Source organism: Macaca nemestrina, chromosome 1 (assembly GCF_043159975.1).
Source record: "Macaca nemestrina isolate mMacNem1 chromosome 1, mMacNem.hap1, whole genome shotgun sequence".
Classification (NCBI taxonomy): domain Eukaryota; kingdom Metazoa; phylum Chordata; class Mammalia; order Primates; family Cercopithecidae; genus Macaca; species Macaca nemestrina.
This window is the reverse complement of record NC_092125.1, coordinates 40,908,083-40,929,142: the sequence shown is the minus strand read 5'-3', so window position 1 is coordinate 40,929,142 and position 21,060 is coordinate 40,908,083. Positions and strand designations below refer to the sequence as shown.

General features: G+C 42.4%; 1 protein-coding gene across 1 annotated transcript in view; it reads right to left on the bottom strand.

The window, feature by feature from the left end:
• Nucleotides 1-16,873: 16,873 nt before the first annotated feature.
• Nucleotides 16,874-21,060, bottom strand: part of LOC105484563 (laminin subunit gamma 1) — a 123,253-nt gene continuing 119,066 nt past the window's right edge. The window contains exon 28 of the mRNA XM_011746304.3: nt 16,874-19,936. Coding sequence (XP_011744606.2) covers nt 19,680-19,936 — 257 coding nt within the window. The 3' untranslated portion in view covers nt 16,874-19,679. The remainder of the gene's footprint in view (nt 19,937-21,060) is intronic.

The following is a 21,060-nucleotide window of genomic DNA, read 5'->3' as shown; positions in this document are numbered from 1 at the left end:
AAGCTCAGGCCTTGAATCTCTTTTATGTCTACTCCCACTCCTTTGATTTTCCCACCTAGTTTCAAAGCTTTAAGCATACATGCTGATGACTTTCAAATGTATGCCTTCAGCCTGCTTACACAGCTGTCCTGAACACTATGCTCATATATCTAACTGCATAATCGAAATCTCCATGTAGATGGGTAATTAATATCACCAATGTAATACATGCAGAGCTGACTGATGTTCTGTCTCCCTAGACCTCTTCTGCCTCAGTCTGCCATATCCTTGTTCAGTCCAAGAATCTTGAAGTCATTCTTGACTCTTTTCTTTCACAGCAAATCTTGCTGTCTTACTCTACCTTCAGATCATAATCAGAATTGGATCACTTCTCATCAACCTCCACTATAATCACCTTGATTCAAGACCCCCTTGTCTTCTGCATGGATTATTGTCATTGCATCCCATCTCCTCTCCCTACTTCTGCCCTTGTCCCACTTTGGTCTACTTTAACACAACTGCCAGAAAACTCCTATTATAGTATGACTCAGGTCATGTCATTCCTCGTTACAGAGGCATCCAGTGGCATTCTATCTCGTTCTGAGTAAAAGCCAAAGTCTTTGGAATGGCCTCAAGAGCCAACACTATGTGTCCTGCCCCACCTCCCATCCCATGGGTCTCACTGTCCTCCTTCTCACACAGCCCCAGCCACGGGACCACTTCCACTGCAGGACTTTTGCCCTTGCTGGTGCCTCTGCCTGGAATGTGCTTTCTCTAGATATCTACGTGGGCCCAGTCTTCAATTAAACGCCATTTCCTTAAAGAGGCTTTCTCTATCATCTTGTATAAATTTACAAGCTCACCCTACCCCCAAACATGTTCTCTCTCCCTTCCCAGCTTTATTTTTCTTCATAGAACTTTCTCCCCTGGCTGGGTGCGGTGGCTCACGCCTATAATCCCAGCACTTTAGGGGGCTGAGGTGAGCGGATTACGAGGTCAGGAGATCAAGACCATCCTGGCTAACACGGTGAAACCTTGTCTCTACTAAAAACACAAAAATTAGCCAGGCATAGTGGCGGGTGCCTGTAGTCCCAGCTACTCGGGAGGCTGAGGCAGGAGAATCAATTGAACCTGGGAAACGGAGGTTGTAGTCTGCTGGGATCATGCCATTGCACTCCAGCCTGGGTGACAGAGCGAGACTCAGTCTCAAAAAAGAAAAAAAAAAAGAGTTTAGATCTTTCAACTCACTGAAATAGCATTGTTTTGGTTGTTGTTGCTGTTTTGTCTTGTTTTCATAAAAATAAATCTAGCACCAAGTCCTGGCTGAAAAGTCAGGGTCTATGTCCTTGCTGTTCAGTCTGGAGCAGGCTCGGGTCTGAGAGCAACCCCAAAACTACCATTTCTGATATGCAATTTGATGAGGATGGAGGCGGATGGGATTATCTTTTAAGAAGTGATCTTTAAGAATTGAGCTTTGCCTCTTCCATTTTTGAGACTAAAAGGCTGAACTGAAAAGATAGTGAAGGCTCCGCCCAGTCAAGCCTTTCATAGTTGCCCCGTGAACACATGCCTCTCGGGCGCTCTTTCTTCCTTTGGCAAAAGTCTGATTCTGTAGCCTCTGGCCATGTTCTGGAGGCGGGACACTCCCCCTGGGAGCCACACCCGCCTTCATCACGCAGTGAGCACACCAAACAGGTTCGCCTGGCTAGACGGCGGCTGAGGTGTCTGCGGCAGAGGGAAGTACAGTCATGCACACGCCCGATGACAGAGCCACCGGTGGACACCTCCACATTGAAGGAAGCAATTGCTCTGCTCCCCCCAGGCTTAAAATAAACAGAGTAACTGCACAAAGGTGGATTTCCTGTGCGAGGAGAGCAGGGCTCAGGGACCCCTCCCAGCCCTGTGCTTGCTTTTGAAATCCCATATTCTTTTTTTTTTAAAATAGGACTCCCAAATTGTATAAGCTTCAGGCCCCACAAAAACTTAGTTTGCCATGACTATACTAAATTTTGTATATTGTTTCATATACTTACCCATTTGTGTGAAGTACTTATAAAGTGTTGTTGCTCCCATTTACAGGAAACACAGGCAAGGTTGAGAGATTTAACCTGAGGTCACACAGCTAAATTGTCCATGAACTGTGGCCGCCACTCAGTAGGGCCTAAGGTTTAATTGAACTTGTTTTGATGTCTTTAGGTATATTTACTTGTTGTCCTGATTTCAAATGCATCTCCCACATTAAAAGACTTGGCTCACTTTTATTTTATGCTCGTGGAACCATGCAGAACAAACGTGCCAAGTCCTAGCAATAGAGAGTAATGATGAACCCCAGGAAGCCCAGTCCATTCCATCATCTCTCAGCCTGTTCACATCTATGAAGAGAAATTGCCATTTAAGCCTGTAATCCCAGCTACCCAGGAGACTGAAGCAGGAGAATCACTGGAACCCAGGAGGCAGAGGCTGCAGTGAGCCAAGATCACACCACTGCACTCCAACCTGGGTGACAGAGGGAGACTCCATCTCAAAAAAAAAAAAAAAAAAAAAAAAATTGCCATTTAGAAGATCTTGTGAAAAGTAGAGAAACCAATGGGAACTAAAATACTTATGTTAAGTTTTTAAAAATCAGCTGTATCAGTCTCCACCTAGTTTTTCAGAAGGCTTTTGTCCTCCATAGATGGAACATCTTGATTAATTAACCAAGTCAATGTGTATATAATACTTAGAGTATCTCAGTATCTTAAGAAACTCAGAGAAGAGTTAACATTCATTGTTTCTAACTCTGTGATGAGCACAGACATATTCTGAACTTCTCTCTTCCTAATTCAAAGAGGTTGCAACCTGTTCCCTAGCAAGGGCAGCTGAAAGTAAAGATAATGTCTGGTTGAGTCCAACATGCAGACACATAGGATATACAAATGGTAAAAGCTAACACCAGGGGGAAAATTGTTAAGAACCAGTACACTAGTTACTAGATATATTAGGTGTGATGAATCACTTGGGTGAGGGGCTTATTAAACCCACACTGTTCTCCATCCCTCCACCCCTACTGTCTGATTCAGTCGGTCTAGGGTGGGGTTTGACAATGCATTTCTAAGAGGTTCCCAGGCAAGACAGATGTTGCTGGGCCCAGAGCCTCACTTTGAGAACTACCACTCTTGAAGATGTTTTGCAGTCCACAATCCTGTGCAGATACAAACTTGGTCTTATTACATATTCAACCCACATAAAGCTCAGTGCAAGAGCATAATAAAGCCCTCAGTAGTTTTTGACAGACCTTCCTTAGAATGTAATAAGACACCGGTAGACTATCATTGATATGCTTTTGATGTCAACATGGTAAGATCTTTATACTTTGGGCCCTGATTAATGACCAGGCATTTCTTTAAAGCCTCAGATAAGCAATGAGAGCTTGAAATAACTGAAAACTTGCTATGTTGTCATTGGTTTTTGTGTGTATGTGGTTTTTTGTTGGTTTGTTTCTTTTTTGAGACCGAGTCTCACTCTGTCGCCCAGGCTGGAGTGCAGTGGCGTGCTCTCTGCTCACTGCAACCTCTGCCTCCCAGGTTCAAGTGATTCTCCTGCCTCAACCTCCTGAGTAGCTGGGACTACAGGCGCCCGCCACCACGCCTGGCCAATTTTTTGTATTTTTAGTAGAGATGGGGTTTCACCATGTTGGCCAGGATGGTCTCAAACTCCTGACCTCAGGTGATCCACCTGCCTTGGCCTCCCAAAGTGCTGGGATTACAGGCGTGAGCCACTGTGCCCGGCCGTCATTGGTTTTATGAGGACAACATCATGTTACAAGAGTGGCCAACAATGATCAGCCAAAAACTAGAACATGGAAAATAAGCACAGGGAGCGTAAGAGTTCTCTCTGGGAATAGAGACCACAGGGCTGGGTCTCCAGGACATCAATACACAGAGAGGAATGGATGAGAGGAAAACCAGAAAAACTCAGCTTCTCAGTGGCATATCACTGAATCTCTGTCCATGCATTTTCATATCTGGATCCATGTCCCCAAGCTCATTTTCTAGATTATATTCTCTCCAACACAGCTAAAAATATACCCTTTCATACAAATACAATTTGTCCTTCAAAGACTTCTCATAATGAACAGTCCTGAGCCTTCATTATATATACATTGATTAGATAGACATAAATATAGATATTTTCCCTGTGCATTTTTAAATTAACATGCTTATGTATTTCTAGTTTATGAAAATACATCTCCTCTATTTTTGTGTGTACAGTAATCTCCACTTATCCATGGGTTTGCTTTCTGTGGTTTCAGTTAACCTGCAGACAATCATGCTCCAAAAATATCACATGGAAAATTCCAGAAGTAAATAATTCATTTTAAGTTGTGTGCTGTTCTGAGTAGCGTGATAAAATCTTGTGCCATCCTGCTTCATTCCACCCAGTACATGCATCATCCCCTCGTCTAGTATACCCACAGCGTATATGCTACCCTGCCCCTTTGCACGAAGTAGCCATCTCAGCAGACTGCACATAAAATATATAATAGGGTTTGGTACTATCTGTGGTTTCAGGCATCCACTGTGGGTCTTGGAACATATCCCCTGTGGATAACGGGCTGACTACTGTTTTTTATGTTTTATTTTTTGCTGCCTTCTCTTCTTAAGTTTCATGAAACAGAAAAAAGTTGCCTTTGTCACAGTATAAAACCCATAGGTACCAGCAGGGTAAGCTACAAGAGCCATGGGTGTTCCAAAAGTATTTGTTGATAATGCATTTTTTAAAAGCAGTCATCTATAGGGAGGGGAAAAGTCCATGTCTCCTAAAGCTAATTAGTCTAATGAGCTGTTTGCTTAACATTTCAGCATAATTTTTGAGAGTTTTACATCCATTTGAGAAACCTATTTTTTGTTATTTTTTGTTGCTCTTGGTCAGTGGCATTTTGAGAATCAAAGAAACCTATTTTTGCTTCTTGTAGAAATAACTGATTCCAGGACTAGGGCAGGGAAGGTAGAAGATTAGCCTGAAATGTCTTGATGTGCCAAAAGTAAAACAACACTCAAGAACGACCGGGATGTATCAGAGGATCAAGGAGCCCATCTAAAGACAGTCCCAGCAAAAGGAAATAATTAGCAGAGTGAAGAGACAACCTACAGAATGGGAGGAAAACTTTGAAAAATATGCATCTGACAAGGGGTTAAGATCCAGAAATTACAAGGAACTCAAACAACACAATACCAAAAAAGCAAATACGGCTGACCCTTAAACAATGCAGGAGTTAGGGGCGCCGACCCCCATGCAGTCAAAAATTTGCATTGAACTTTTGACTCCCTCTAAACTTAGCTACTAATAGCCTACTATTGACTGAAATCCTGAATGATAACATAAACAGTGAATTAACACATTTTGTATATTACATATCCTCTATGATTACAAGAGTATGCTAGAGAAAATAAAACATTATTAAGAAAATCCTAAGGAAGAAAAAGCACATTTATAATACTGTACTGTATTTATCAATACCATAAATTTACATAATCTGTTTATAAGATGAATCATCTGAAATGGTAGCAGCTACAGCTGCAGACCTCGATCTACAGTACATGTCAAGCAATTCAACTTTCTCCTGTAACATTATGACTTTTCTTTGCTTCTTGGGAGCACTTCCAGTATCACTAGTGGCAGTTCATATGGGTCTGATGCCATTATTCAAGGTTTATGGTATTACACTAAACATGATGACAAAGATGTGGGAATTGCAAGAGATCACTTTTTTCTGTGATACACAATTTACTGAAGAGATGAACGGTTCATGTGGAGATGATTAATGTCATAGGGTGTTTTAAGCAGACACTCACAACACTTGTGCTCACAGCAAGAGCAACAGGAGGTGGCAATAAAATCATTACAGTAGTACAGTATGTACCGCAGTAAATGTTACGCAGTTATGATTTAATGCTGCATCTTTGTTTTTTATGTTTCTCTTGACTATAAATGGCAACACATACAGCCTGTGTTTGTGTGTGTAAATTGTAATAAATTTTAACTTGTTTTTGTTTTTGAGACATACTCTCACTGTCTCCCAGGCTAGAGTGCAGTGGTGCAATCTCTGCTCACCACAACCTCCTACCTCCGGGTTCAAGCAGTTCTCCTCCCTCACCCTCCCGAGTAGCTGGGATTACAAGTGCCTGCCACTGCACCCAGTTAATTTTTCTATTTTTAGTAGAAATGGGGTTTCACTATCTTGGCCAGGCTGGTCTTGAACTCCTGACCTCGTGATCCACCTGCCTTGGACTCCCAAAGTGCTGGGATTACAGGCATGAGCCACCATGCCCAGCCAACTTTCTTTTTTTTTTTTTTCTTTGAGATGGAGTTTTTACTCTTGTTGTCCAGGCTGGAGTGCAGTGGTATGATCTCGGCTCACTGCAACCCCCGCCTCCTGGGTTTAAGCGATTCTCCTGCCTCAGCCTCCTGAGCAGCTGGGATTACAGGCATGTGCCACCACACCCGGCTAATTTTGTTTGTATTTTTAGTAGAGACGGGGTTTTACCATTTTGGCCAGGCTGGTCTTGAACTCCTGACCTCAGGTGATTCGCCCTCCTCGGCCTCCCAAAGAGCTGGGATTACAGGTGTGAAGCCACTGCACCTGACCTTAACTTTTTATAATAGATTTGTGTATATCTTATGATAGTAAACGATAAAATAGATTAGTATCTACATATATTTTATGCATTCATGACATACTTAACTTTTTCTTATTTTAAAACTATTTCTAGACTATGCAGTTAATCTGTGAGCTTTTTCAAACTGCCACTTATCTCCAAAGTATTTTCCAGTGATTCCAGTGCAAACCCATATTGTTCAAGGATCAGCTGTAATCCAATTTATAATGGCAAAGGACTTGAGTAGACATTTCTCAAAAGAAGACATACAAATGACCAACAAGTACATAAAACATGTACTAATCACTAATCATCCAGGAAATGCAAGCCAAAACCACAGTGAGATATCACTTCACCCCAATTAGAATGGCAATTATCAAAAGGGCAAAAACATAACAAATGATGGTGCGGATGTGGAGAAAAAGGAATCCTTACATACTGCTGGCAGGAATGTAAATTGGTACAGCCATTATGGAAAACAGCATGGAGGTTCCTCAAAAGCTGAAAATAGAACTACCACATAATCCAGCAGTCTCACTCCTGGGGCTCTATTTTAAGGAAATAAAATCAGTATGTCAAAGACAAATCTGTACTCCCATGTTTATTGCAGCACTATTCACAATACCCAAGATATGGAATTAACCAAAGTATCCAACAATGAATGAAATGATGAATAAAATGTGGTATACAGTATATACACAATGGACTACTACTCAGCCATAAAAATAATGAAATCTTGTCTTTTTTGGCAACATGGATAAAGCTGGAGGACACTGTGTTAAGTGAAATATGCCAGGTAAAGAAAGACAAATACAGCATGATCTCACTCATTTGTGGAATCTAAAAAAGATAATCTCACAGAAGTATAGAGTAGAATTGTGGTTACCAGAATCTGGGGAGAGGAGAGAAGAAGGGCAGATGGGGAGAGATTGGTTAAGAATACAAAATTACAGTTAGATGAGAATAAGTTCTGGTGTTCTATAGCACAATAGGGTGACTCTAGTAAATGATATTACAGTGTATATTTCTACATATCTAAATAACTAGAAAAGAGGGGGCTGAATGTTCTCATCACAAAGAAATGATGACTGTTTGAGGTGATGAATATGCTGAACACCATGATTTGATCATCATATATTGTACACATGTATTGAAACTTCCCTCTGTACCCCACAAATAAGGTACAATTTTTATGTGTCAATTAAAAACAAAATAAAAAGTGCTCCCAATGGTCAAATACGGAACAATTAGGAATCAAAATAAAAATCAAGAACAATATATTGTACCCCATTAAATAAAATAAGACCCCATGAATCTAAAATAATATAAATATGTAAGTAAATAAATAAGGGAGAAGCAAAAGCTCTACCTCCAGCATAATGCCAATTAATATATGTCATATAGGCTGGGCGCGGTGGCTCACGCTTATAATCCCAGCACTTTGGGAGGCTGAGGAGGGTGGATCACGAGGTCAGGACTTCAAGACCAGACTGGCCAAGATGGCGAAACCCCGTCTCTACTGAAAATACAAAAATTAGCCAGGTGTGGGGGCAGGTGGCTGTAATCCCAGCTACTTGGGAGGCTGAAGCAGAGAACTGCTTGAACCCGGGAGGCGGAGGTTTACTAAATCTTCATTTAGTAGCCATCATCACTGGATACCAAAACTGGTGGACAAAAATGTGGGGAGTAACAGGATATTTATATAGTCTCAGAATATCTTCTCACAAAATACGTATTTATTACAAAAGGTAACAGAGTAACTTTGCAATGGAGACCTGGAAGACATGACCCTAATCAAATTTCAAAGTTAACATTGCCAGTAATGACTTATGTGCTTCCTGATTCAATATATTATTAAAAAGAATTCAGCATCACTTCTGTGATCTCCCTGCCAAAAGCTTATAATCTGAATCTAATCAACAGAAAACATCAGACAAAGCAAATCGAGGCTCATTCTTCAAAACACCCTCGTTCTAAAAAAATGTCAATGTCATGAAATAGAAAGACCAGGAGCTAAAAGAAACAAAGGAGACAAGACAGCTGAACACAACACATGATCCTGGATCTTCTTTTGCTATAAAATGTATTATCAAGGCAAATGGTATATTTGACAGTCATAACAAATTACCTAAAACTTAGTGGCTTAAAAGAACACAAAGGGCCAGGCGCGGTAGCTCATGCCTGTAATCCCACCACTTTGGGAGGCTGAGGCGGGTGGATCACCTGAGGTCAGGAGTTTGAGATCAGCCTGACCAACATGGTGAAACCCCATCTCTACTAAAAATACAAAAACTAGCCAGGCATGGTCGTGTGCACCTGTAATCCCAGCTACTTGGGAGGCTGAGGCAGGAGAATCGCTTGAACTTGAGAGGCGGAGATTGCAGTGAGCTGAGATCACACCATTGCACTCTAGCCTGGGCAACAAGAATGAAACTCCGTCTCGAAAAAAAAAAAAAAACACTAATTTATTATTTTATGATTCTATGGGTTAAAAGTCAGATGGGGGTCTCTGCACTAAAATCCCAGTGTCAGCAGAGCTGCATTCTTTCTGGAGGCTCTGGGGAAGACCCATTCCCTTTCCCTTCCCAGCTCCTAGAGGCTGCCCCACATTCCTTGGCTCATGCCCCCTTCCTCCTCCTTCAAACCAGCAATTGTTCGGAGTCCTTCTTACATTGTATCCCTCTGATCTCCTTTTCTGTCTTCCTCTTTCTTTTTTCTTTTTTTTCTTTTTTTGAGATGGAGTCTTGCTCTGTCGCCCAGACTGATCTCATCTCACTGCCCTCCACCTCCCAGGTTCAAGCAATTCTCCTGTCTCAGACTTCCAAGTAGCTGGGACTACAGGCACACACCACTAGGCCTGGCTAATTTTTGTATTTTTAGTAGAGACGGGGTTTCCCCATGTTGGCCAGGCTGGTCTCGAACTTCTGACCTCAGGTGATCCATCCACCTCAGCTTCTCAAAGTGCTGGGATTACAGGCGTGAGCCACCGCATTCGGCTTCTGTATTCCTCTTCTTATTAGAAGAGCCTTTTGATTACATTGGGCCCAACCAGAGAGTCCAAGATAATCTCTCTATTTTAAGGTCAGCTGATTTACAATTTAATTACATTAGTAATCTAATGCACTCACAAATTCTAGGAACTGAGAAGTGAACATCTTTGCAGTGGGCATTAGTCTGTCTACCACATATAGTAAAATCTGAATAATGGCTGTAGATTAAAAACACTGCATCAATGTTAATTTCTTGATTTTAACAATTATACTATAATTATGTAAGAATGTTCTCTGTCTTTAGGGAATACACATGGAATTATGATGGGTAAAGGGGCATCACCTCTGCAACTTAAAACACTTTTCTCTCCCTCTCGTTTGTGAGAGCCAGAGAGAGAAAGGATAAAGCAACAGTAGTAAAATATTAACACTAGGGGAATCTGGGTAAAAAAAAAATGGGAATTTTTTTATTACTCTTGAAATTTTTTCATAAGTCTGAAATTATGTCTTAATACAAAAAATTTAAAAACAAATCCTTGTAAGTAAATTTCCTATATCTAATAAATACTTAAATTTGTGACATATTGTGAATGTCATGTTTATTCAGATGGATATTTCAATATCTCTTTCTAAAACTTTAAGGGTATTTTATTAAGTTGCTTAATGTCATTATCTGCAGTTAACTATGAATATATTATATATTGGGAAGTCTTGAGCATAATATAAAAGTAAAATCAATTATTTTGGACTTCAAATTCCTATTGCCCCATAACTTGGGTATTAATGTCAAATATTCTGATTTTCTGTTATAAAACCCAGTATTACTTTCAAAATGGGACCTTAGAAAAAAACATGTTTTAAAGTAGAGAAAAGACTGTACTTTAAATAATAGTACTGTACCACTGTTAATAATGTAAATATACCATAGTTATGTCAGATGCTAATGTTGAGGGAGGCTGGGTGAAGGGTATATGGAAACTCTCTGTACTACCTTTGTAAATCTTCTGCAAAACTAAAATTATTTCAAAATAAAAGGGTTTAACAAGTAGAAAAGAAAAAAATAGTCTTTCATAAAAATACAAAACAATTTCATCATTTATAAAATGCTGTGACAATGGGACTTATTTAAAAGAAGAAAATTGCAAAAACTGATTAAAGTTATTAAAAAGCAGCCAGGCATGGTGCTCATGCCTGTAATCCCAGCGCTTTGGGAGGCCAAGGGGGGCGGATCACCTGAGGTTGGGAGTTTGTGACCAGCCTGACCAACATGGAGAAACCGTGTCTCTACTAAAAATACAAAAAATTAGCCAGGCATGGTGGCACATGCCTGTAATCCCAGCTACTTAGGAGGCTGAGGCAGGAGAATTACTAGAACCCAGGAGGTGGAGGTTGCAGTGAGTTGGGATCACGCCATTGCACTCCAGCCTGGGCAACAAGAGCAAAACTCCATCTCAAAAAAAAAAAAGTTATTAAAAAGTAAAAAGAATAGGAAAATGAAAATAGTACAAAAATATGCCAAAGAGGGTTAAAATTTAGGTGAATTCCCTTATTAAGCAAAATTATCTAGGTAAACTAGCCTTATGTGTATTATCCTTGAGTCTAAGTAGGGAAAGGGGAAGAGAGGGAGAAACAAGGCCAACAGGAGAGGGGTGTGAACTATGTGGTGTGTGAGTAGGAGGGGGTGTGAGCTGTGTGGTGTGTGAAGGGGAGAGACATGTGAGCTGTGTGGTGTGTGAGCAGGAGGGGGTGTGAGCTGTGTGGTGTGTGAGGGGGAGAGACATGTGAGCTGTGTGGTGTGTGAGCAGGAGAGGGGTGTGAGCTGTGTAGTGTGTTAGAGAGGGGTGTGAGCTGTGTGGTGTGTGAGCGGGAGAGGGGTGTGAGCTGTGTGGTGTGTTAGAGAGGGGTGTGAGCTGTGTGGTGTGTGAGCGGGAGAGGGGGGTGAGCTGTGTGGTGTGTGAGCAGGAGAGGGGGGTGAGCTGTGTGGTGTGTGAGTGGGAGAGGGTGTGAGCTGTGTGGTGTGGGAGGGGGAGAGGGGTGAGAGCTGTGTGGTGTGTGAGCAGGAGGGGGTGTAAGCTGTGTAGTGTGTGAGGGGGAGAGGGGTATGAGCTGTGTGGTGTGTGAACGGGAGAGGGGTTTGAGCTGTGTGGGGGAAGAGGGGTGTGAGCTGTGTGGTGTGTGAGGGGGAGAAGGGTGTGAGCTGTGTGGTGTTTGAGAAGGAGAGGGGTGTGAGCTGTGTGGTGTGTGAGCAGGAGAGGGGTGTGAGCTGTGTGATGTTGAGCAGGAGAGAGGTGTGAGCTGCGTGGTGTGTGAGGGGGAGAGGGGTGTGAGCTGTGTGGTGTGTGACCGGGAGAGGGGTTTGAGCTGTGTGGTGTGTGGGGGGAAAGGGGTGTGAGCTATGTGGTGTGTAAGGGGGAGGGGGTGTGAGCTGTGTGGTGTGTGAACAGAAGGGTGTGAGCTGTGTGGTATGTGAGGGGGAGAGGGGTGTGAGCTGTGTGGTGTGTGAGGGAGAAAGGGGTGTGAGCTGTGTGGTATGTGAGTGGGAGAGGGGTGTGGGCTGTCTAGTGTGTGAGGGGGAGAGGGGTGTGAGCTATGTGATGTGTGAGCGGGAGAGGGGTGTGGGCTGTGTAGTGTGTGAGGGGGAGAGGGGTGTGAGCTATGTGATGTGTGAGCGGGAGAAGGGTGTGAGCTGTGTGGTGTGTGAGGGGGAGAGGGGTGTGAGCTGTGTGGTGTGTGAGGGGGACAGGGGTGTGAGCTGTATGGTGTGTGAGCGGGAGAGGGGTGTGAGCTGGGTGGTGTGTGAGCAGGAAAGGGGTGTGGGCTGTGTAGTGTGTGAGGGGGAGAGGAGTGTGAGCTGTGTGGTGTGTGAGGGGGAGAGACGTGTGAGCTGTGTGGTGTGTGAGGGGTGTGAACTGTGAGGTGTATGAGCAGGAGAGGGGTGTGAGCTGTATGGTGTGTGAGGAGGAGAGGGTTGTGAGCTGTGTGGTGTGTGAGGAGGAGAGGGGTGTGAGCTGTGTGGTGTGTGAGGGCTGAGCTGTGTTATGTGAGGAGAGGGTTGTGAGCTGCGTGGTATGTGAGGAGAGGGGTGTGAGTATGGTGTGTGAGGAGAGGGGTGCGAGCTGTGTGGTGTGTGAGGAGGAGAGGTGTGTGAGCTGTGTGGTGAGGAGAGGGGTGTGAGTATGGTGTGTGAGGGGAGGGGTGCGAGCTGTGTGGTTTGTGAGGGGGAGAGGGTGTGAGCTGTGTGGTGTGTGAGGGGGAGAGACATGTGAGCTGTGTGGTGTGTGAGGAGAGGTGTGTGAGCTGTGTGGTGTCTGAGGAGGAGAGGGGTGTGAGCTATGTGGTTTGTGAGCGGGAGAGGGGTGTGAGCTGTGTGGTGTGTGAGGGGGAGAGGGTGTGAGCTGTGTGGTGTGTGGGGGGGGGAGGGGTGTGAGCTGTGTGTGTGGTATGTGAGCAGGATAGGAGCGTGAGCTGTATGGTGTGTGTGGCCCAAGTTGCTTGAGGACAATCATGTTCCACGTAATAATTTTGCCACTAAGTGGGTCCTTAATATTGCGTAAGTTGCTAATATGTTTAAATCCTGCCTCGCTCTTTCCAAAAAAGAGATTTGAGGCAGCTTATAATAAAATACAAGTATATTTCCTTCATAAAAGGAAAATGGATCCAAATCGTGAGAGAGAATAAGGCAATGTGCTAAAACAATGGTAAGGGTGGTGGAACAGCAAACTATGCTTTGAATTTCCCCCTTGGCCAAATGAAGACTCTCTTCAAATGAGGGAGAAATGAAAGAAAATAATCATACACGCTATCTTGATAATGCCAATCCTTCCTAAGTCCTTCAGAAACTTAGAGGGCAGGCTATCTGAAACCAACGAGGCAAAACTCTCTCCGGCCAGGTTTGATCTCCTGTATCAGTCCAAGTGAGACAGCTCCGAGAGCAGACTGTCTGAGCCACGAAGGATCAGCAAGTTGTAACACACACCTCTCTGACCACGCTGAACATATAATCATTGAAATCATAGCTTACCTCCTGAGCCTTTATTTTGGACGCTGGCTCAGCAACCCAGGAACTTATAATCCACACTAGGACAGCACATCTCCCAGACATTTCAGATCATGGCTGATTTGTGCTTACTCTGCAGTAACCCCAACACAGAGACCATGGTTAGGAGGAAAGAAATGTCTGTGGAAAAAGTGACGGGGATCAACAGAGAAGTGTAAGGAAAATTAGAATAGAATATCCTAGAAGGCACTGAATATTCAGAAAGGAATTGCATTAGAAATTCTTAACATTAACAAAATTAACATGGACAAAATTTGATGGCTGCATCTAGTTACTAAATGACAAAGGATCTCTGTATTAGGGCAGATACCATGGGATGGGCCTGAAAAGCATCGGTCTGAAGTTCAAGTGATTTTTTTTGTTAATAGCCAAGGTGAAAAGAATGATGAGAAGATGGAAGGGTTGTCTTCAAACCAGGCATGTTTCATGGAGAATCACTTAAATTGAGTTGGACTTACTCATGGGAACAACAGTGTAATAGAAGGTCACATTCTTGATCAAGGACCTGATGCTTGACTTTTTTATAGAAATAAACAAACTATACTAAGTTAATCATAAATAATAACTTTATGGCCAGTATTAATTACAAGGCTTGCTAAAGTGCACATGCAAACAGGATAAAACACCAAATTAATTGGTTGATTGAAATTTACTGGGATCGTTTCCAGGAATTAGAGAAAAAGGAAATTAATGCTGGGCTGCAGGAGGAACTGTGTGGAAAACCTGCATTGGGAATGGTGGGTCTGAGGCTGGGAGCCAGGGCAATGGGCGCTGCAGACCAGATTGCACTAGCCAGTTGTTGACCACATGGCAGTGTACGTGGTGTGTGCTGTGCCATATAATGCAAGACTGTGGCTTTATCTTCCTGCAAACAAGAGGCCAATCCATACTTAGGTGAGAATGTTGAGAGAGCAGAACGCTGTTAGGAGTTGACAGAGTGCATGAACAAACTGCCGTAAGACTCCATATCTGTGCACAGTAGGAAAAAAGTAACAGGTATGGGAGCATAGGTGGAGAAAGGCTATCTTCTCACTATCATACAACCTGAGTGCCTAGTGTATGTCTCCTAGCCCCAAGGATAACACGAATAACACAGACCCTGATCTTTGGGGGTGGAAGCAAAGCGGGAGGGAAAGATTAGTGGCACCTGAACTATAAAGATGTGCCCAAGGGCCATTCTAGAAGACAGAGCAAAGGTGGGAGAAGTGATGGACACAAGAAGGACTGGCCAATTCCAACACAGGAGGTGATACCTTGACCTTAGGCTTTACTGTACTGGGCAGAGGAGAGGACATTCAAGGCAGAGAGAGAAGTTAAGGCAAGGACATGAAGGTGTTGTAACTTTTGAAATGCTGATGTTTCTAATACTTGAATTCCTAGTCAGGGCTTTTTGGCTTTTCATTGGATTTAAAGAAAAATAATTCTCTTTATGCATTTGATTTCTATTATTTAGAATTCATTCACTAATGTAGAACAAATATAGTCATTCTAGGAGACTCGATACAAATATAAGGCACTATAGTTGATCATAGTTCCCCAGTGGAGCCTTGGACAGATAACTTCCTAAAACGCTTCGTATTTTTTACTTTACTTATTATTAATTTAAACCTGCTTAGCGTGAACAGACAAAATTATCTGCCATTTACAATTCTCGTTTCTGTTTTCATAATCTACGTGCCTGGAGAGATCTGATCTTTCCTCGGGCCTGTCCTTCCTTACATTATGAATGTATCCACCTGCTTTCCCACCTCCTCACCTTCCTGGGTACCTGGGGTCTTCTTCAGACATTCCATTTTGAGCTTAATGCAGGTGGAGCTGATGAGTTCAGGTGTATTAAGGGGCTAGGACATTTACTTATTTATGGAGTAAACCTCTGGGGATATTCTGAATCAGATTATGCTAGTAGCAACTTTCGAGAAACTGCTATCCTGAAAATGATGGAATAGGAGCAAAATTTTAAAATCTCACTCATCACTCTGACAGTAATGATAAAGGACATACAGCTACATCTGAATTAGTCCTACAAATGAGGGAAAACGGTCCTCAATAAAGGTTAGAAACAGGGCATGTAAGAAAGCTATAATAGTACTAGTAATTAGTGCCCTCTAAAGCTTTCTCCGAGGAAGTCTAATGAGAGGAGTCCAGGTTCTTCTTTACAGGTATCACAGTTATAACAATTCCTAAGATTGGGAAGGTGGCATGGAATCCACGGGGACCCAGGGCAATAAACGGGGCATCAAAGAGTAAAGGGAAGGTGTTTGCAGACCCAAAGCCTTCCTGCTGTCTCTGTAACTCCCAAAGTCCTCACCTGGTCTCAGGTCCCTTCAGATGGGTCCACCCTCCAGAAACAGTGAGGTAAAATTACCCGATTCTAGTAAAATTACCTGATTCTAGCCTGTTAGTTTAGCACATTACTTTTTATTACATCATAGGTTTTTCTCATCATCTAAAGAAACTACCTTAAGCTAGACACGTGTGTATTGAGAGACAGAAAGACAACTTTTAACATACATCTGCTAATTTAGGAAGTCCAACAAATTTAAAAATAGTTTTTTGGGTTTTTTTTTTTTTTTTTTTTTTGAGACAGAGTCTTGCTTTGCTGCCTTAGTTGGAGTGCAGTGGCACAATCTCAGCTCACTGCACTCCACCTTCTCGGTTCAAGCTATTCTCCTGCCTCAGCCTCCTGAGTAGCTGAGATTACAGGTATGCACCACCATGCTCAGTTAATTTTTGTATTTTTAGTAGAGACTGGGTTTTACCATGTTGGTCAGGCTGGTCTTGAGCTCCTAACCTTAAGTGATCCACCCACCTCAGCCTCCTAAAGTGTTGGGATTACAGGTGTGAGCCACTGTGCCAGGCTGTCAGTTGTTATTGAGTATTGAGGCTACACCAGGGTTCCAGTAAACTACAGTCCACAGGTGCATGGCCTGCAAAGTCTAAAACATTTACTATCTAGCTCTTTACAGAAAAAGTTCAACTCCCAGACTACACTGCAGCATCCCAACTTGAGAGAGGCATATATATATGTGTGTGTGTGTGTATATATATATACACACACACGTACATACATACATACATATACTATATGTATACTGAATTGTTATCAAGAAAATAAGTCACCCAAAGAAGATATTATGTATGGCTTTTCATTCATTGTATCTTTTAAAACATCTTATGTCCCCAGTACCACACTCAGGCCACACCAAATATAAAGGGTTACAAATATTCAGATTTTATTATAAATAAAATACTGTTTTTCTTAAAACATAAAAAATGCCAAGTGTTGCATTTTATTAACCACCCTGGAGAGCAAGGCTGTAGAGATTAAGGCAAACAGCTAAAGTGAAGGCACATATAAAAGGTCCACAGTTGGAATTCAAAGGAAAAAATTCAGGGAAAAACAGCAGTATAACAATCCCTGTGTCACCCAGCATTCTGCAGCAGCCATCCTGTCAATTACATTACATAAACTACAGATAACTGGAGCTAGACAATAAAATAATGGCTGTGTTGCAGGAGTGTAATTAAGGTATCATCTTGTAAAGAACCTTTTATTTTAAAAATAAAATTCTGTTTAAAAAATATACCACACAGGTGGAGAAGAAAATAACAAAAAGTAAGTTAAAAGGAAACCAAACCAAACCAAACCACTCCATTGTTGCCTGAGACTTGCTGGAGTGAACTTCACCCAAACAAGCTTGGCAGTCAATCTTCAGTCCTTTTCTGCAAACTTGACCAAACGTATATGTTAGGATGTACCCACTTAATGACATGAACTAGCCAGGAAATGATGTGAAAACTTGGCAAGAGCATGCCACATCTCCTGCCATTGTAAAAGAGGCCTGGGAGAAGCAGCAGAGTGAAAGCTCAGGAGTGTATCAGGTCAAAACACTTGTGGTAAACTCTGGTATATCCCACGCAGATGGAAACAGGAAGTGGGATCATCAAGAACTAAGTTACACCACCTCTCCCAGTCTACCCATCAGTAGCATTGTTCCTGATGCCCTAAAAGTGCTCAAAATGCACTCTCTTATAAAATTGACCCATCCAGCTCCAATAATTGCCAGAAAGGGCATTTCTCCCTCATTCCTGGCTAGTCCCACTATGGCGTCAAAGATCCTCTTCAGCAAACTTTCCTAATCCTACCATAGCTTGTCAACCTGGCATTCCTGCTCTGGAACATTGTAAAACCATCGTGCTGCAGGTTAGGATCATCAGGACTGCAATGGAAGAGGACCCAAGTTACCTCTTTACAGTGGCTGGGTGTGGAGGAAAGCAATGATATTAATTTTAGAGAATGGAGATGCTGCAAACACAAGGCAGAGAGCAAAGTAGTGGGAACAAGTACAATCCAAACAATTCTAGATGGAAGGGAAGGAGGTATTCAGATACACTGTGCCAGTGAAGAGGAAAAATTGAGCAAAGTGAACAGAGAGTGCCATTCTAGAAATAGGACCAAGTATATTTACATAAATTCCTTATTCTATAATCATGATAAACAAAACACAAAACATTCACACAAAAATATAAATTTGAAATAATTAATAGCACCAGTGTGTCAGATAATAGTTTCTTTCCCCCCACCCTGCCCCTGCTACGCAAAGTACAAAGTTGCATAGTGTTAAAGGCTATATATGAATCTCAAAGGCGGGTTGGTAGGAGGAAGGGGGTGTGTGGCAGGGAATTGTCACACTGTGGTCTTAAAACCACAGAGCTGAGGATCAAAAGTTGAGAAGCCCACTAGGAAACTCCACGTAAGGGTCTTCCCTCTACACTTAGAGGGAAGGTTTAGAGTGGATTTAAATCACAAAGTGCAGGAACTCAATAGCATTGGCAGCTGTGTGAAATACTGAGTGCAAGTATTTGCCACCAGGATTTGGCAAACAATGTTTTTTGAGGGATTCTGGAAGATGGAAACATCAGAAGAAAACTGGAGCTAAGGGTCAAATGTCTCATCTCTCTCCAACAGAAGAACAAATGGATACACGGGATTCTGACAGTACAAGCTGCCATCTAAGTTTTATCCCTTTGCCAGAAAAGACTAGGACGAGGAGGCTTGTTTTTCTTCTGCTTTGTCAAGACCTTAGGGATTAACTGTTCTCTGCCAGATACTTAACACTAGTTCCAAGACTAACTAATAAAAAAGCTGTAAGAATTAGTTTGATTTTGAAAACAAAACTTTAGTGGTTATCATATCCCTATTTCTTCTGTGTAAGTTCCGTTTATAAGAATATCAAAAGATGTCTTTTGGTCTATTGGTGAGTGCAAGCTGCCCATCCAGATTTAAATTATCAGCTGCCCAAAGATCTGAAAAAAGTTCATCTTCCTAGTCAATTATTAATATACTAGAAAAATCTTCTTCAGCCATGTTCACCTGGAGACTTTTATAAATAATTGCATCCTGACCCATGGATGGCTCAGTGTCCTACACTCAAAATAGCTAAAAGCACTGATGGATGGCTACCGACATTCTAAATGACCAATACCTTTGGCACAGGATGTTTATTTCCTTTTGCTTAGAAGGAAGAGGGGCAGGAGATGCAGATGCATTTTCTTTATCCATGGACTGGATATACTGGCCATCACAATGCTACTGTTAGTAGCCAAACTTTTCCTTCATAGAAACGAGTACTGAGACTGAGGAGGTTCTGCTGGTATCGATGAGACAGGGGAGGGCTACTTGCTCTGCCCCAGCATACACGGGCTCACACGATGTGCTTATGCCACTGTACAGTAATGTAGGATGCCACGTCCTCACGCAAATCAGAAGGGAAAGTGTGGGTAAGGTAGCAACGTGAGTGGAAGAGAGACTTTATTAGATAAAACCCTTTGTTCCCGATTCAGGATGTTTAATTTGCTTCTCTTTAAACTTTGTGACTTTTCCTGGTTCAAAAGGACAGTGATGGACAGCAGCAGAGGAGTGGGGTCTGAAAAATGTAATCTTTGTGTTAAGGCACTCTGTGGCCTCACAACTGCCCCCCGTCAGAGGGATGCTGCCTTCCAGCCCTAATGACGCTAGGGCTTTTCAATGGACGGGGTGTTGAAGCAGCCAGATGGTAAGGTCTTCCTGATGTCTTCCAGATTGCGAATGTCCTTCATGATCTCCTCGATATCTCGATTATAGTCCATGATGGCAGCCTCCTGCTTCTTGGCTTCATTCTCCAGGTCAGACACTTTCCTATCAAGATCGCTGACCTTCATTTCATCTTTGGCTTTGTTTAGGGTGCCTTCAATCTCGTTTAGCTTATTCAGGTCCACTGTGTCAAGCTGCCCTGGAGGTCAGAAAGTACACAGAAGAGAACAGACACCTTCAGGAAGAATGATCCCTTCACAAGTACCTCCACTAGTCTCTAGGCCCAGCAGCTGCCACTCTGCACAGGCAGCCCTGCAAATGTAACTTGCAGATTGTTGATGTCACACAATGGTATAAAATATGCAAACCAAGTACAAACGCTGACCTAACCCAGCAGGGATAGGTCTGAGCATATAATTAATATCAAGCTGGGTGTTTTTTTCTGAGACAATGTCTTTTGCAGAATGTTTCCTAAATGCACAGCTACCATGTTCTAGACCTTAAGCTTCACTTGTGGTTTTGAGGGTCATCTGATAACATTTAATACCTTTTCCAGGTGTATACATGTAAGCTATGTGTCATTTTAGTGCCAGCAAAGATATACAAATCTCTAAGACCCCTAATCCCTCAGCTCTTAGAGATTCCAGGGAAGATGGGTTAGTTTTAGAAGCTCACTTTCTGCTTTCAGGAGTTAGACACTATTAGGAGCCTTCCTATGGAAAATGGCCAGGAGTAAAACGCTGAAATAATTTCAGTCGGTCTTCACTTTAAGCTTAGCAAGAAAAAGAGGCTCTTTGGAAAGAAATGAAACGTTTCCATAACAAACAAAAGCAGACACAATGGACAGCATTTCATGCATACTTGATTAAAGTCTCACAAAACTATTTTACATCAGTGATTCTCAGATGTTAAATAATTTGCCCAAGTTTGCACAGCTTATAGGCAACAAAGCAAATATACTAACCCGAGTCAGACTAATGTTAAAAGTCTACCTGTTCCACAAAAAGCTTTCTCTTCTAGCTTACTTTCATTTTATATCCATCTGTTGGTACATAACTTATTCTTGACATTTGAGACCAATAAAAAATACCCCCGTAGCCCCCCACCAAAACAAAATGCACCAGGCTTTAAATGCTAGCAAATTAAAATATAATGCCTTGCTACAAAGAGTCCTGGCTGGAGTGCTGACACTTTATAACGGAGTCCGGTGACAAAAGTGCATCTGTCCCAAAATGAAGCCTGCTCCCTATCACCCTACCAAATGGGATTAAAAGAAGGTTTCCGTAGGCATAGATTTCCTTGAAAAATCAAGTTTTTTCTCTC